Here is a 16415-nt window from a genome sequence, read left to right as displayed (position 1 = left end):
TTTGTGGGGACAGTGGGTAGGTCACCAGGTTTCTGGGCCTCCATCTCCCCATCGGCATGATGAGCGAGTTGAACAGGTGATTTCTGGGGGCTCTGCCCCGGCTCCAACAAAGCCTCCAACCGGCACGCCCACTGGGCTGAGTGCTGCAGACAGCTCTGAGCGTGCGGGCCCGGGAGCATCACTCGTGCCTCCGAACAACGCCCCCTGGGCTTGGGGCCCATGTGCATACGACGCAGGACTTTCCTAAGCCACCTGGAAACCTGCAGGGCTGATACCCCTGCAGTTCTCACCAGTCACCGGTGAGGCTTCCTGCTCACTGTCCTCTGTGCTCAGCAAGTACAAAGGGAGCGAGAAAGGTCATCACAGCTCCTCCACTGAGGCTAGAAGATGGTTTTAAACTCCTAGCAAAGCCACAGGAAACAGTAACTTTCAAGTTACTCTAATACTGTGCTATCCAGTACTGCAGCAACCAGACAACACATGCAAGGTAAACGTCAATTAATTAAAATTAAATAAACATCGGGACCTTGGTCATACTAGACACACTTCAAGTGTTCAATAGCCACAGGTGGCCAGTGGCTACCATGTCAGACAGCGTCGCTCTAGACTGTATGCAGGGACATTCTAGAGGGCAGGACCTTTGACCCGTTCACGGCTACATCCCGGCATCCAGCACAGGCCTGGCCCATGCGGACGTTCAATACCGAATTAATAAGTGAATGAACCGAGTAAATGAAAGGGAAAGTGTTTTATAGATTATAATGTAAGTATATATAAAATATTAATGTATAAAATAACCACCGTCTTATCTTCCCAAAGAAGCCTCATGCAGGAGGTGTGCGACGCCGTGCATGCAGGAGGCGGCCAGGCTTGCCCTGGCTGGGCGGCGCAGCTGGAGCGCTGTCCCGACGCCCCGGCACCAGAGGGCTGCAGACGCAATTCCCAGCCAGGGCAGATTCCTAAGTTGCAGGTTCAGTTACCAGTCGGGGTGCATATGGGAGGCAACCGACTGATGTTTCTCTCTCACATCAATGTTTCTCTCTCCCTTCCTCTCTCTAAAATCAATAAACATATCCTTGGATGAGGATTTTTTAAAAAATGTTCAGATCTTGCCCCACATCCTGCCTTCACATATGCTGGCTGTGTGGCCATGGAGAGGGAACTAACATCGCTGAACCTTACACCACCACCCCCGTGAGCCAGGAATTAACAAGCACTCAGAGCAGGCAGTGAAGATTAAATTCGGTAACAACCGCCCCTGGCACAAGGGGGCTACTCGGTCCTGGGAGTTAGCTTCTCCCTGTCTTAGCTGCTGGAGAGCACTATGGATCGGCTGCCATGTCCTGCAAAGAGAATGAATGTTGGGGAATTCTCCAGTCCCTATGTGAAGATTCCTCCCTAAATCCAAGTCCTGATGGAGCGAGAACCATCGGTCTCGGGGTGAGACTCTCAGCTGCTCCCTGACGCTGAGCGGGCCCAACCGGAGAGGACAATCCGGCCTCAGTGCCGGAGAAAGCGAGGGGTCTGAGGGGACCTGCAGGAAAGAAGGAGTCGGCTCCGAGAGAGGGAAAGTCAAGAAGCCCCAGACTCCTCCACTTCCGGGGCCAGGGCCTGACTCCCTGCTCCTGCCCCGAGCGTGAGTAACCAGAGAAAAGCTTAAGAAAGAATCCCCTAACATGGAACAGCTTGCTGAGTTGTTTCTAAACCCCAAGTGAACCTGAGCCTCAGACACCGAATGCTGCCACGTTTAGGGACTGAGCAGGAGCGGGTGAGAGCCTGGAGCCGCGCTCACGTCCCATGAGTCCTGCCCAAGCCTGCCCCCACCTACCTTAAGTTTCTCCCCGTCCTCAGCGTCCCCGCCTCCTGGCATTCTCAGCAGTGGGTCTGGAAGGCAACAGAACAGCATCAGAACATTCCTGCTGGCATATAAGGGTTAGTTCCACAGACCACCTAGGGTACCAGGCCAGGGTGCCAGGCTGGTGTGGCTGCGCAGGTCACTCCTGGCCTCCAGGACGTGGGGTGACCCGGGCCCGGGTCAGGCAGGGGCTCAGGAGCCAGGACTTTGTATGGGAAGGACAGAACAGCGGAAACGCAAAATCCGAGTCTTGAACCTCAGGACTCACGGCCAGGCCCATGTGCCCTGTCCACAGAGATGGGTTGCCCTGGGTTAGCAGGGCAGCCGGGGGGATTCTGAGACCACTGACCCCGGGAAAGGGCATGTAGGAAGCTCCTGAAGCCATCCCTCCATGACCTAAGGATGGGGCTGAACCACGTGGGGTCAGGCCTATAGCCCTCCCCAAGTCCAACCAGACAAATAAAGGTACATGAGCAAGAGGCTCCTGCCCCCTGCATTCTAGCAGGTACTCGTGAGAAGCCCCTGGACCCATGGTCTGATCATAGCTGGGGTGACAGCTGCCACAGAACACAGGCGCTGGAGCTACTATTCAGGAAGGGAAGAAGGGGGGGAAGCCACGGTCAGGGGGCACATCTGGGCAGAAGCTGAAGGAGGTGTGCACATACCTCTGAGGGGCCTCAGTCGCCGCCTGGCCACCTTCAGGTGCTTGGTCCGGCCCAGGTCCTCCCCCAGAAGGTAGTACCAGCCGCTGATCTCCTGCCACAGGGGAAGACATGACATGCTTGGGGGTGTCAGAGGGCACAGGTCAGGTGGCCACCAATCCCCCTCATAAAGCAGCTACTGGCAATCCTCCCCCAGGAGCGGCATCTCCGCAGAGATGGACACTCCAGCCTCCCTGCTCCCAAAGGACCTGCCGTGCTGCACCTGCAGGAAGCCTGCCCTGATGCTATGCACAGGGCTGGTCCTCCCGTCTGCGGAATTCCCACAGCCTCTTGTCCCTGGAGAACAGTTTACTTGCACACCTGCCTCCCCACTAGGCTGTGCACAAGCTCCTTGATGTGTCAACCAGTGTGCCTGGTATACAGTGGAGCCCAATAAATGTGGACAGAACAGAGGGGAGGGAAGGACGGAGTGAGGGAGACGGCAGAAAGAAGGCATCCTGAGGCTCCTGAGAAGTCTCCAAGGTGGAACATCTTCTCCCAACAGCGAATGAAGTCCAGGTTGCAGTGAAGACATTTGAGACCCACATATAGGATAAAGGGTCCTCAGCCACCAACCCTAGACTTCACTTCCAGGACACAAAGCTCGGTGACACCTGGCAACTTCACGTGGCAGGCCACCAGGACATTTCCAGGGATGTACAAAAGGAGTATGTCCCTCCCCTGGTCGAAAGCCTCCAGGTTAGGGGTGCACGGCAGAGTAGAGATGGCTAAGGGACTGGCTACTGGGGAGGTGTCACTAGACCCCAGAGCATCCCCTCCCCCAGCCAGAAGGACAGCTTCATAGAGGATGCTCATTCCACTCCTGGGCACCTGCTAGGCCCAGAACACAGGACCTGGTAGAAGACAGCAAGATGACCCCTGGAGCTCACCACCAGCCTGGAAACCAAAGGGTCGCCGGTTCGATTCCCATGCCTGGGTTGCAGACCAGATCCCCAGTGAGGGAGTGTGAGAGGCAACCACACATTGATGTTTCTCTCCCTCTCTTTCTCTCTCCCTTCCCCTCTCTCTAAAAATAAATAAATAAAACCTTTAAAAAAAGAAAGATGACCCCTGAAGCAGGCCAAAAGCAGCACGTGGTGCTCCTCCTCCAGGGAGGTGCCGGGAGTGCTCTGAGCTCCGAGGGAGCTGCCAGTGTCCTCAGGGGCAGACACCAGACCCAGAGCCTCCTAACAACTGCTCTCTAATGCAAGCAAAGCAAGAAGGGACCCAAGCCCTTGGTCCCATAGAGGACAAATACAGTATTGTCCTTCAGTCCACAGGGCACCCGTCTCAGTGGGGCACCATCTCAAAAACAGAAGCCCGCCCAAGGGTTTCCAGAAAAACCAACACTGGCCCAGGTGGGACAACCCTGCTAGAAGCTTCCCTGGGACTCACCTTGTCCGGAGTCAGGAGAGACTTCACCCCAAAGCTCATACAGCCGATGAGTCCAGTCTGTCTGGGGGAAAACAGAGGCTCGAGTCAGCACTTTTTTGCTGGGCTGTATCGGGAAGTCGCTTATCAAAGGTAACCCAGGCTTGCCAAATGCTCTGCAGTTTACATCATCTCATTCTGGAGAAAAGTTATTTCTCCATTTCACAGATGAAAAAACCGAGGCTCAGAGTTGGTCCCCTTCCCAAGGTCACTGGGCTAATCAGTAGCAGGGTCCCATGGGAAACCCAGGTGTCCCAGGTCATGGAACAGCACTCCTTCCATCGACCACAGAAGCTCAGAGCCCCCTCACAGGCTTTAACTGTTCTGCTGCCAGTAGATCCAAAGAGCTGGTCCCCACAGGGAATCTCAGCTCCCACATTAGCTGACGATGCTCAACAGAAGACAAAAGTTATGGGACCTCAAGCTCAGGAAGCTCTGTCTCAGGTCCAGACAGGACCCGGGCATTCCTTGGACAGTTTCAGATCAAGATCCAAACCAACAAAAAGTCACCGAGACCAACCTGACCTGGTGGCCAGCTGGACAAGTAACCATGAACCTGAGTCAGGCCTCAAGGGATGTCACTGTGGTGACAGCCCGAGTTCAATCAGGTCGTTCTTGGCTGAGAGTAATTCAAAGTTTCTTAAAGACTGTCCACCACTGAGTCCCAACAGTCAGGGACTGATTGATATATTTGGCAGCTTTCAGTAGTGATGGCATAGATTAATACAAATGAAATGCAAAAAATAATCTTGCTACTATGAGAGAAAAGGGAATTTACAAGTCTGTAGTTTATGAGAAAGATGCCCACAAAAATATTCACGATGGCTGTATCTGGTAGGCGGGACTGAGGGGGTTTCATTTTCTTTGGGTTTTCAGTGTTTTCACATTCTCACAGGGACAAACAGTACTTCTGTAATTAGAAAAAAAGGAGTATAAATGTATTGGAAAGCACTGTTCTACCGCATCGTTCTCTATCCTAACACTAGAGTTTTTCATTCTTCTCTTCTCCTCTCTCCTAGCACATCCTCAACTCAGACCCCCTCGGAGGCTGCTTTAGTATTAATCAAAAAGCAACATGGGTATTTAGACCGGAGCGTAACCCCGATGGTTGACTCCAATGTCTGAAAGACCCACATACATCTAGCGTGTTCTGCGGAAGGCACAAGGGCAGAGCCAAAGCTGGAATGAGCTCCTGGATGGGCAGTGAGCTCCCTGGAGATGGGCCTTTCTGGAACCTGGTGTGAGGGGGGCTGCACGAGGCTGGTGGCTGCAGCCAGGGGTGCACCACAGAACCCCCTGAAGAGCCTGTGCAAGTCCTATGCTTCAGAGCCTGCTCCCAGAGCCCCAGACCCGGCAGGCTCCAGGGACGCGAGTCTGGAGAAAGCGCCTGTGGGTGCCTGCCCCAGTAAAGGACCCGGGGTCTAGAAGGCCTCCATAAATACATATTGCTTGGATTCTCCAGAAAAGGTGGCAGCTCACCACCCAACAAAGCAAAACAAAGCTGGCTTCTTGAGGATAACCAAGCCAAGTGAGGGGCAGTGACGCAGAATGCTGAGGCCTGATCCTCACACCAGTGAGTCTGCCTTCCAAATGCATGTTCTGTCCCTGGCCGGGTCCCACCAGCTACTCTCCCTGCTCTTGCTCCCTGCTCTTGCTCCCTGCCCCCATTTCTCACAGCCAGGGTTCTACCTGCTCCCCCTGCCCACCATACAAGGCCATATTAATAATCCACCCGAAGAGGACCACATGATCACCCCAGTAAAGTGACCCTTCCATATCCCCCTCCCCAATCCGCTACCAAAAACAAACGCTCCTCCCTCCTGGCAAGTGGCCGAGTCAGCACTAACAGGGAGAGGCAGCTGCAGGGACCATCATTCAGGCAGACACTGATCTGAGCTGTCATTCCAGAAGAGCCCTCATCAAGGCTTTGCCAAAGTCCTCATCACTGATTTAATCTTGTTTGTCAACACATGCAAGAGCAAGCCAGCTGGTATCTGGTGCCCACGCTGCCTTGCTATATACACTTTTCTCTGCACTGGGTATGGCTGTAACTTTCTGAGTCTCCAGGTCCAGTGTTTTAGCTGCAATAAAGGCCGTCTCTCCCTGCTCTTTGGTAAGTTCCATTTTCATTCCCCAGTGCTTAGAGAACACTAAATGGTGAACAGACTCCTGTGAGCTTTGCTTCCTGCTAAGGGGCCTCCAGTGATTTTATAATAATGTAGGCAGAGTACATTGTTACAATTAATGTCCATAAGCAGGACCCTTTCTCTAAGTGTTCTTCAACTGGGCACTTCTGAAGCCTGCTTTTGAAAAATCTTTGCAGGAAAAAAAGACTTCTTTTATGTGCAACCTGAGCGTACAGCAATATACCGGTCAGCTTATAAAATCAGGAATTAGCACGCAGTCTGGAGACGGCCTGAAGTTTTGCTAGACACAAGGCCCAGGGACCAAGCCTTGGTTACTCCTGAAGGCCTTGGTTACCCTGAGCTCAGGGTTCGGTGCGTTCAGTGACGGCTTGACAAATGGATGAATCCATCATGCCTACGGTTGGCAGGCACTGGGCAAGGAGCCGCCGCATTAAGGAAACAAGACAAACACGCAGGAGTTTAAATAGCAATACAGGGGATGTCACTAGACGGGGCGAGATTGACAGATGAGCACTGCAGGCAACAAATGGTGAAAGCTCGAGGAGGCGAGCAGTGGTTTGGAGCTGAGATGCTCGAAGAAGACCTAAAGAGTTACACCAGAGAGAATGAGAGGAAGCGCATCTCAGGCAGAGGGAATAGTCCATACAAAGGCTCAGAGGTAAGGCTTCATGAAACACTCACGGGGAACAGCACTTGGCTCAGTTAACTTTCGAGAATGATAAGGTAGGAGACACACTGCGAAACAGAAGGCATTCTTCTGAGGGAATACACTTTAATTCTCTCTCTCTCAGCCACCTTAAACTATTACTGTTGCAGGGGTACTCCATTTAGTCTCAATTTATTTTTAATTTGATGGGTTAAATGGAACACATTTTTCCCTTCATTTTTTTTTCTTTCCTTAGGCTCAGTCACCATCTCTGGTTACAAGCTTTCTAAAGTTGCAGCACTGTGCCTGGCACCAAGGTCCCGTTTAGGAAAGGAGGTTAAAGGACAGAGTACACTCAGAGGGCCCGGGACCAGGCGGGACAGAGCCAACAGACTCTCTGTGAGTTCAGGTACTACCAGCATAAAGAGTATGTTCTTCGAGCTGATGTGCATTGCTGTTGTTTGGCTTGGTGCATAACATTAAAATCCTCAGCTTGTCCTCTGGCCAGGAGTTCTGAGGATGCTACGGCCACGTGCTTCGGTTTGGCTTGGCCGTGTCATCAAACGCAACTTTGAAACAGCTCAGTTCCTCAGTCAATGACATTTGAGAATTACTGTTAATTTTTAAACATGATAATGTCATTTTGGTTTTTCAAAGCCATCTTTTATAGATATATAGAGATGAGATGACAGGGTATCCGGGATTTGCTTTAACATTATCCACTGGAAGAGGGGAGGGTGGGTGGGGACGTACACGAAACAGCACTGGCCATATATTGATAGTTGACAAAGCCACACTGTGAAGATGAGGGTTTATTATACAATATTTTCCACCCTTCCACATGTTTGAAAGTGCCTATAATTTCTTAGAAACTCACAGAACCTGAAAGTGGAAAGCTAACACCTCTAAGGTGTTAGAGGTCGGTGCATTTTACAGATGAGGAAACCGAGGCCCAGAGCGGGGAGGGGACTTGCTGTGAGCTCACGGCAAGTCTGAGCAAGGCCCAAGTCCACTGTGAGCCCAGTTCTCCTCAGCTCCCGCGTGACCCCCGTGAGGAGCTGGTGCAGCCGGCCTTTCCCCGGAGTTTCTTCGCAGGTCGTCTTGTTTCCCTAAACAGGTCACAGCCATCACTGGGAGGGTCATGAGAATTTGTGAAGCAGGTGCTTCCCTTTGATATCCTATCAGCTGCAAAATGTACCTGTCACATGTCCAGCTGGATGGCATATAAAACCACATTACCCATCTCATGAGAAGTGGTCTGAGGCCTAGGGAGCACATGTTCCGACCCAGGAAAAGTATGGCTTGGGAGCCATTTTTCACCGGTGTGAGGCCATCATGCGTACTGTAGCGTGGCGACCAGCGCATGAGTTCGGTGCCAGAACACCTGGATTTGCTCCCTGTTTGCACCACACCCTCGCTGTGCTGTCTTGGGCAAACTACTTAACCTGCCCATGCCTCGGTTTCCTCACCTGTACGAGAGCAACAATAATACCTACCTTGTAAGGTGTTATGAGGACTAAATTAGATAATGCATGGAATATGCTGAATGTCCACCATCAGCGGACATTACAAGGTGCTTAATACATATCAGCTGTTAAATATCCTCAGGCCAGTTCCTGAGCCTTCACCTTCCTCCTCTCCGAGGAAGGGACAATGACAACCCCTACCTCTCAGGGCTGTTATGAGAGCTAGATGAGGTAGAGCATGCAAAGTGCTTGGCACAGAGAAGAGTTCAATAAATGTTTGTTTCCTTCCTCCAGTAATTGTCTTTCATGTTGATAAATTAAATGTCCATCCTTCAAAGAAGCACAATCCGATTTGAGAGCAGGGGGCAGGGCAGGAGTTTCCTGCACCCGCTCGTCCGCCTCCTCCAGCTCAGAGGCTCCCGAGTCGGATGATGGATCAGTGCTGCGCCTCCCACCGGCTGAGCCATCCCGTGCTGCTGGCAGCTTTGCTCGGTGGGGCCCTCGGTTCTGCAAGGAGGCCTGCCTGAGCCTGCTCCATCCCTCGAGCTTTGGGTTGGGACTGTGACCACAAGTTCGCCTATGTTTTGTTAATAAGGAATCTCACTTTCCCAAAATAGGCAACAAGTGGAGACACTCACTGCCTCTGTCACGCTGCTTCGGGGTGCTGACTCACTCAGGGCTGCACTGTCCTTTCCAAAAACTGAACTGCGTCGCTGCCTTTTCCAGCGGCTCTCTGGGCTTGCTCTGGTCTCCCCAGTGGGGAGGGGGGTCACAGTAGGGGGAGCCACAGCTCCCAGTTTGGTGTCTGCCTCCAGCACCTGCTCCACTCCTTGCCTCCACCCAGGGGGCGGGCCAGATGTTTCTCTGACACCCTCCCTCAGCTCCTTCAGGGCTTTCCCTTCAAGACCCTTTCCCTGGTCCTTGGCCCTCACCTTCCTCCTGGGCAACCTCACCTGCTCAGAATCTTGCCTGCCACGTTGGTGGTCACGGCTCTCTCACCCCCTCCATGGGCACAGACTTCTGTCCTCTGAGCTCCGGGTCAGCAAAGGCAGCCCCCTCGGGGCTCTGCCCCGGCTGCTGTCCAGGCACCTCCATCTCACCCTGTCCAGGGCTGGTTCCCTTCTCCTGCAGGACACTCTGGCTTTGCTGGGGACACCGCCCGATGCCCAGGAGTCACCCTTGACTTCTCCCACTGTCCTCACACTCAAAACACCACAAAGTACTATTGCTTTATCTCCTGTGCCCTGGGTCTCTTTCCCCAAATCATGTCTCTTACAGGTCTCCCTGAGAATCAGCTAGTTCCTCCCCAACCTTCCCAAGACCTACCAGAGTGACACATTCGTCACTCCCTTGCTCAACACCCTCCAGGATATCCCCATCGCCGGATTCCCAAACACCGAGCTGGCTGCGCGAGGTTCACCCTGAGAACTCGTGTACATGCAGATTCCTAGGCCCTGCCCACGAAGGTTCAGCTACGGCACCTGAGAATCTGTGTTCCTCACAGGCATCCCAGGCAATCTGGGTGCATATCCAGAATTGAAGCACTGGCCCGTAGGAGAAAACCTGCATCATCATCATCATCATCATCATCATCATCATCATCAGACTGGGATTGGGCCAACTTCTTCATCTGATCTCTAGCCAGGTCCTGCTTTGTGCTTGACTCACCAGTGAGCTTGCAGATCCCTCCACTCTCCTGCCCTGCCCTGCCCCCTCCCCTCTGGTTCTTCCTTCTGTCCTTGGACTTGAGTGTTGGGACACATACGGGGTCTAACTGCCTGGGTTCTCACCCTGACTCTACAGTTCAGCAGCTGTATGACCTTGGGCAAGTTACTTCCTTCTTAGCTCCAGTCTCCTCTTCTGAAAACTTAACACAAAAACACACTCCTTTTAGAGTTGTTTTCAGAATTAAATGAGAGGATGCACTGTTAACCCCGGCTTGTGCTCCACACCCAGCAAATGGTTGCTCCCATTATCCAGGTGATGTCGCCCTCCTGGCCCACACTCCCGGCTCACTCCATCAGTGATCCTCCGGAGAGCAGGATGGAGGTGTCTGATTGGCCCCATGTGTCCCCAGCACCTACTACAGTGTTGCACACTGGTGCCAAGGAAATGACACCTCAGTGACTGAGGCCTACAGTACCATACACGCCATTCCATGATAAAAAGTAGATACTCTATTAAAAGACAAATCTTTCATTATGAAAGTTAAATAAGGCTCAACTTTAAAAAGCATACTAGCTAAAAAAATTTAGCGTACTAAAAAGCATTCAACCTAAAAACATCTTCTGGGTCTAAGCAGGGGAGTTGAGCCGATTTTCACTCACCTGGGCCCATTTTTGCTCACCATTTGCTTCTCCAATTGTTGACATGTTACTAGCCAGAGAGCCTCCCAGAGTCCTCAGGAGGCACCAGGTAAACGAGCTCCTGCTGCTCACAGTCGGCCATGGCCACCAGGCACGTGCTCCCAGCCCTTTCCTCGCAGCGGCTCCACACCCCCACCTGCTCTACACTGAACGCTATTACTAGGGACCCCAGCTGGCCTCCTGTGTCCTGAGCTGCCTGCAAGATCAGCCTTCTGGAGTCCCCTACACACAACCTCTGCACCTCCTACACTGACCTCCTCACGGCAGCCCGAGCCCACCACGCACCATCCTGCCTCCTTGCCTTTGCTCATGCTGTGCCCCGCCTGGACTACCCTTTCCAACCTCCGCTCCTTGTCTTATTCAGGACCTCTGCACCAAGTTCAAAACCCCCCTTTCTGCATGAAGCCTTCCTTGATCACCTCGGCCCACAATGAACTCTCCCTCTTCCCACATTTACTGTTCTATTACTCATTTCATTCTTTTAGTCACTGAGCCAATATTCACTGAACTTCTGTGTGCCGGCCATTGGTACGGTAGTGACTAAGAGAGAAACGGGCCCATTTTTCACAGAGCTTCAACTCCTGTGGACTGAGCCTGTGGTGCCATTATTGCAATTTGTCTCCACCCGGTGCCTGGTGTCCCTTCCAGAAAGCAGGTCCCTTGAGGGCAGAATGCAGGCTGGCTGGCATCCCTGGTGGCCAACACAGCATTTTGCTGATTCCAAGAGCACAGAGACGCTCTTTCATAACATGAGAGCTTCGCCACTCACTGCTGCTCATTCACCCGCTGACTGAGCCCCTGCTGTCCCCCAGCCACCTGGCTGCCACCCCCAGGTCCAGAGCAGGATCTGTCCTCCAGCCCCAACAGTTCCCCTCACCTGGAGTCACCTGCCCGGTTCCACACAGTGAGCAGGAGGCGCTTCTGGTCATCTTCCTCTTGGACAGGACTGTAAAGCAGACCAGACAGTCAGAGTGCGCACAGGGCTGAGCCCCAGGCCAGACCCGTGGAGTCGGACATAACTGGGAAATCTGGACATGACCTACACACCCAACCACATGGAGCTGGTTAAAGAAGCTGAAGCACAGATAGTATGGGAGGTGAGGATTAACATGCATAGGAGAGTTTATATTATGTTGTTAAGGACAAAAGGGAGGTTACCACACAATATTACAGAACAATTCCATTTTTATAAACACACACACACACACAGACATACACACCCACACAGATTCAAAGATCTGAAAAGAAATAAACCAAGACATATCAGTGAGTAGTAGGGCTGGGGGAATTTTCTCTTTTCTCCTTTTTGCTTCTCTGTAATTTTTATTTTTCTACAAGAAGCAAAATGACCCAGTGAGGTTTGAAAAATAACAAAATGTTATTAATTTGCACTGATAGGGAAATTTAAAATGTCCATTCCCTTCCCACTGGCCCCAGAGTGGGTCAGGGATGGAGGAAAGAAATAGTAATAATAACAACAGCAACAACAACAACACACTCAGTATTACTGTCTCGTTTACACCTCGGCTCTCTCAGATTGGAACCATTATTAGCCCCATTTTACAAATAAGGAAGCCAGGGCTCAGAGAGGTTGGCGAGTTTTAAATGGAGGGAGGGAGGCAAAATGTCCCTAACTTGGAAAATTCCTTCTGCTAAAGAAGAAAGCTGGGCCCGAGGCACAGTGGGAAACTGCCCGCCGCTCAGGGGCTGCCAGCCTCGGGCTGGGCATTGGAGGTGTGAGAACCAGCCAAGGGAGACCTTATCACCGTGGACCTCACGGCCGGGCCAGGTGCCAGGGATGCAAGGACACAGTGAATGAGAAAACAAAGACATCCTTTAGAAGTCACTGTTTTTCTGCTGAGATCTAGTTCTAGATTTGGCAAGCAGAGCTTTTCCAGATAAACACTCCCTTCCTTCTCCTGGCGAGGGCCCGGCTGCCAGACTCTTACAAGAAAAAGTGCTCTTGGAAGACTGGGTCCCTGCAGCCTGGAACGGTCTGGGTCTTCTGATGGCATCGTCGGTGATCTTCGGGGATCAAAGAAATCTTGAGTTGGAGAAAGGTAAGCGTTAGATGATTACCTGTGGCTATGGAGCCACCTAGGCCCAGAGGCTGACTCTGCACATCTCCAGTCGAAAGCTTCCCCCGTGTCCTCCACACCAGCCTCTGCAGAGGACAGGGCGGAGTCCTCAGTCAGATGCTGGGAAGAATGAGGAGCCTGGGCCGCAGGCGTGGGAATCAGACACCAGCACAGGGCCTCGCAGTGGGAGGTACCAGAAAGGCAGCCATGGCCCCAGCCAGAGATGGGGCCCAACTTGACCATCTCTGGTCCTCCTCCAAGCAGAGGGATCACCCCCAAAGCACAAGCCTCCTCTCTTCTGAGTTCCCAGCAGCTGTGAGTGCTCCCTCCACAAGAGGTTCCAGGTTACTCTGCCACGGCCCCCATCCCATGCTCTCACCCTCGTGCTTCATCCCCTGCCTCAGGCTCCCACCCCGCTCCAGACCAAGTCCTTGTGCACAGGGACCTCTGACCGGCCTGGGGGCTTCCAGAAGGGTGCAGAGAAGTACATCCATCCCTGCCCCTGGCATCAAGGCTGCCAAACTATGGGAGGCGCCTGGCCTTTGGCTCTGGCTAGGAGCAGCTCCCCCACCCCATGGGGCCTCTGTCTTCCCTGCGAGGGCCCCACTCAGACGGAGCCACCAGCCCTCAGAGACACTCCCTCCACTCTGTCACTCAAACCTGGCCACGCTGCCTCTCGTCTCAGGGAGGAGAGGGGTGAAGATGTTGCTTTTCATGAGAGGGCCTGGGGTCATCCGTGGATTCCTACCATCCACATGCTCACAGTGCTCACCTATGCAGATGGCCATGATCACCTGGAAGATTCCCACTCTTGTGGGAAGCCCTAGGGACCAAGCCAGGCTGAGGGAAGGGGTCTATCCTAGCTCAGGGCCTCACCCCCTGGGCAAAATAAAGGCCTACTGACCAAACGATGAGGAGGTCACTGTTACCTCAAGTGGCCCCAGGCCCACAGAGGTACTGGGACCTTGGGACTCAGTCCAGTAAGGTGCCTCTCACCTCCCCCCACCTCCACCCCTACCCACCCCCACCTCCACCCCTACCCACCCCCCCACCTCCACCCCCTACCCACCCCCCACCTCCACCCCTACCCACCCCCCCCACCTCCACCCCTACCCACCCCCACCTCCACCCCCTACCCACCCCCCACCTCCACCCCTACCCACCCCCACCTCCACCCCTACCCACCCCCACCTCCATTACATACCTTCACGTAGGGATCACAGGTGCCAAGCTTTTTGCTCATCAGGCCTTTGCCTTCCATGACTAAACAGGGAATTAAAGTGTCGGGGTCAGTGAGTGGGAAAGATTGTTACTGGGCCCTTAACCCGCACGACCACCATTGGAAACTAGTCCCTCTCCGGTCCAGTCCCCTCCCGCCCTCTCGCACATTCAGGCAGCACCTCACTGAGGCGCTAGGGGATGCACTCAGTCCCAATTCTTGCAGCTGGAACAGAACGTACAATTTATTGAGTCCAACCCTCACTTATGTGGAAGACGAGGCTATGAGGGAGGCCCAGAGACAGTAAGAAACTTGTCCGAAGTCCCAGAGCAGTGGGATGACAGGTCCACGTCTCTCGGCTCCGCAGGCCGGTGTTCCCTCCGCCACGCAAGACCATCTGCTGGAAACGGGGGGCTGGGCTGGAGAGCTTGCCCCGCACAGCGGCGTGTGCTGTGGCCGACAGAGAGTACAGCACACCAGGTAAAATGTGGCTCCCGAGGCAGAGGGCCGGAGCGTGGATCCCAGCCCAACCACGTGCTAGCCACGTGAGCCAGAACAAGAAGTCTCTCCTCTCTAGGAATGAACTTGCCATTTTTTAAATGGGTTTGTGATAGTAATATCTGCTTCACAGCGCAGCTGTGCTGATTAAATGAGATCGTGTATCCAACGTGGTCAATAGAATGCCCAGCAAATAGGAAACTACTCAACACATGTGTGTTAAAGAAAAGACTAAGGAAGGCAGGCAAGGGGTAGGTGGGGGCTCAGGCCTGCTCACGAAAGCAGGTGCGGCCCATTTGCCTGAGGTCTGCAGAAATCGGCAGATGGGACAGAAGCTGAGCCTCTTTTCTATTTTCCATTTTCCTCTGTGTTCAGCTTTGATGAAGCCCTGGGGCTTGGCTCAGATGAAAGTCCCGTAGTCTGGGGCATGAGGCCTGGGAAGCCAAAGGAGGAGGGGGGTGGGCAGGCTGGACGGGATGAAGGCCTGAGACTGGGGAGAAGCCAAAGCAAACTGTGCAGGACAAATGGAGTGGTGGAGGCCAACACGCCTTTTGCAAAAACTGTTTGCACAGCTGGAGTCAGGCTCTGGCGGGCAAAGAACCCCGCTCTGCTGGTCCTTGGGAACTTCACCTTGGGTCTCCCCAAGGCCAAGACCCCAGGCGCCTGCTAGTCTATGCTGCCTGGTATCCTAGTGACTGTCCCCTGGAGGGTGTGGTCCCTAAGGGCAGGATCCAGGCCAGATGAGCCCTGGCTCTCCCTGGCTCTCAGGGGATGCACTCCCATGCCGGACAGATCAAGGTGACACAGTGTTGTCAGGGCTGTGATGAGGACAGAGGAGGAAGCAACAATGTCAGCCCAGGCAGACTGGTTGGGGGTGATTCCTGGGAGGGAAAACATGAGGGTAAATGAGCCTTCTTCCTGAGTCTTAATGATGATGAAGGCAGGCATAGGTCTTGCAAAATCAAAGAATGAGTTGTTTTTCAAAAGGAGTTCAAAAAGGAGGCAGGCTAGGCTGTTCCAGGCAGCAGGAACAGAAGGTGCAAAGGCACAGAAGCATTGGCAAGCATGATGCGTTCGAGAGGGTTGCATGTCACTGAACAGAACAGGAGGTGGATGGTGCCTCTAGCAGCAAGAGTCAGGGAAGCTGGAGAGACAGGCAGGGCCTGCTGGGCCAAACAGAAGAGCCCAGGCAGAGGGGACCGTACCAGCATCTTGATAACTCACTTGTGCGCTGGATGGAAGGACGAACCAGTGGGTAAACGGACAGGTAAAGTGTACAGTCCTTTGGGTGGCACAGAGGACCGTCATCACCTGGCCCTGGCGCACTCCTCTACCTCAGCCCACGTGCCCCAGTCACGTTAAACAGTTCTTCAGATGAATCATGTTCTCTGTGGCCCCTTTGTACTTGCCACCCCTCCTCCTGCATGGAATGCCTGGCCTTCCTGCTCCCGTCTGCCTGGCTCGGGCCTGCTCCTCCTTCAGCATAAAGTGTGGGCATCACCCCCTTTGCCAGGTCTTCCCTGGCATCCTATCAGTACCGCCTAGATAGGGAGAGGCGCTTCCCTTTGGTGTCCCCGCCCCCTAGCCCACAGCAAATGCTCAATTGTTATTTTTGGAATGCACGGTTTCCTACCTTATTTAACAAACACTGAAACAAAGCTTGCATGGTAGGTACTGCCCCAGGTGTTGTATTAATCCTAACTCCTTTAATCCTCATCACAGCCAATAAGATGGGGACTGCTATTACCACCACCTGACATACGAGAAAACTGAGCTTGCTGAAAGTCGCTCAGCAGTAAAGCAGCAGAGAGGGAGGACCAGGGAGCACTTCCGGGAGAAAAGCCCCCTGTGTGGACTCCATCACATCAAGGGTAGGATCAGGGGAGGGTCTCTAGAAAGAGTGCCAAGTGAATGCCTACTTTTTTTCAATGGACGCATGGAAGGACACTGTACAAAGATGAGAAAAGAAGCCTTGGCCCAGGGTAACACCACCTCCAGGCAGGAGGCC

At 53.3% G+C, this 16415-nt stretch overlaps 1 protein-coding gene across 3 annotated transcripts in view; it reads right to left on the bottom strand.

Moving 5' to 3' along the window:
- Nucleotides 1-16415, bottom strand: part of RGS3 (regulator of G protein signaling 3) — a 117011-nt gene that overhangs the window by 86507 nt on the left and 14089 nt on the right. For all 3 annotated transcript variants that reach the window (XM_045840571.1, XM_045840567.1, XM_045840568.1), the window contains exons 3-8: nucleotides 13895-13953; nucleotides 12562-12656; nucleotides 11490-11558; nucleotides 3952-4012; nucleotides 2521-2611; nucleotides 1829-1884 (exon numbers count right to left, since the gene is read on the bottom strand). In XM_045840571.1, the coding sequence (XP_045696527.1) occupies nucleotides 1829-1884; nucleotides 2521-2611; nucleotides 3952-4012; nucleotides 11490-11558; nucleotides 12562-12656; nucleotides 13895-13953 (431 nt within the window). The remainder of the gene's footprint in view (nucleotides 1-1828; nucleotides 1885-2520; nucleotides 2612-3951; nucleotides 4013-11489; nucleotides 11559-12561; nucleotides 12657-13894; nucleotides 13954-16415) is intronic.

Source organism: Phyllostomus hastatus, unplaced genomic scaffold (assembly GCF_019186645.2).
Source record: "Phyllostomus hastatus isolate PE091 unplaced genomic scaffold, TTU_PhHast_1.1 phas_contig_34, whole genome shotgun sequence".
Lineage (NCBI taxonomy): Eukaryota > Metazoa > Chordata > Mammalia > Chiroptera > Phyllostomidae > Phyllostomus > Phyllostomus hastatus.
The sequence above is the reverse complement of the archived record's forward strand: the minus strand, read 5'-3'. Positions and strand labels throughout refer to the sequence as shown.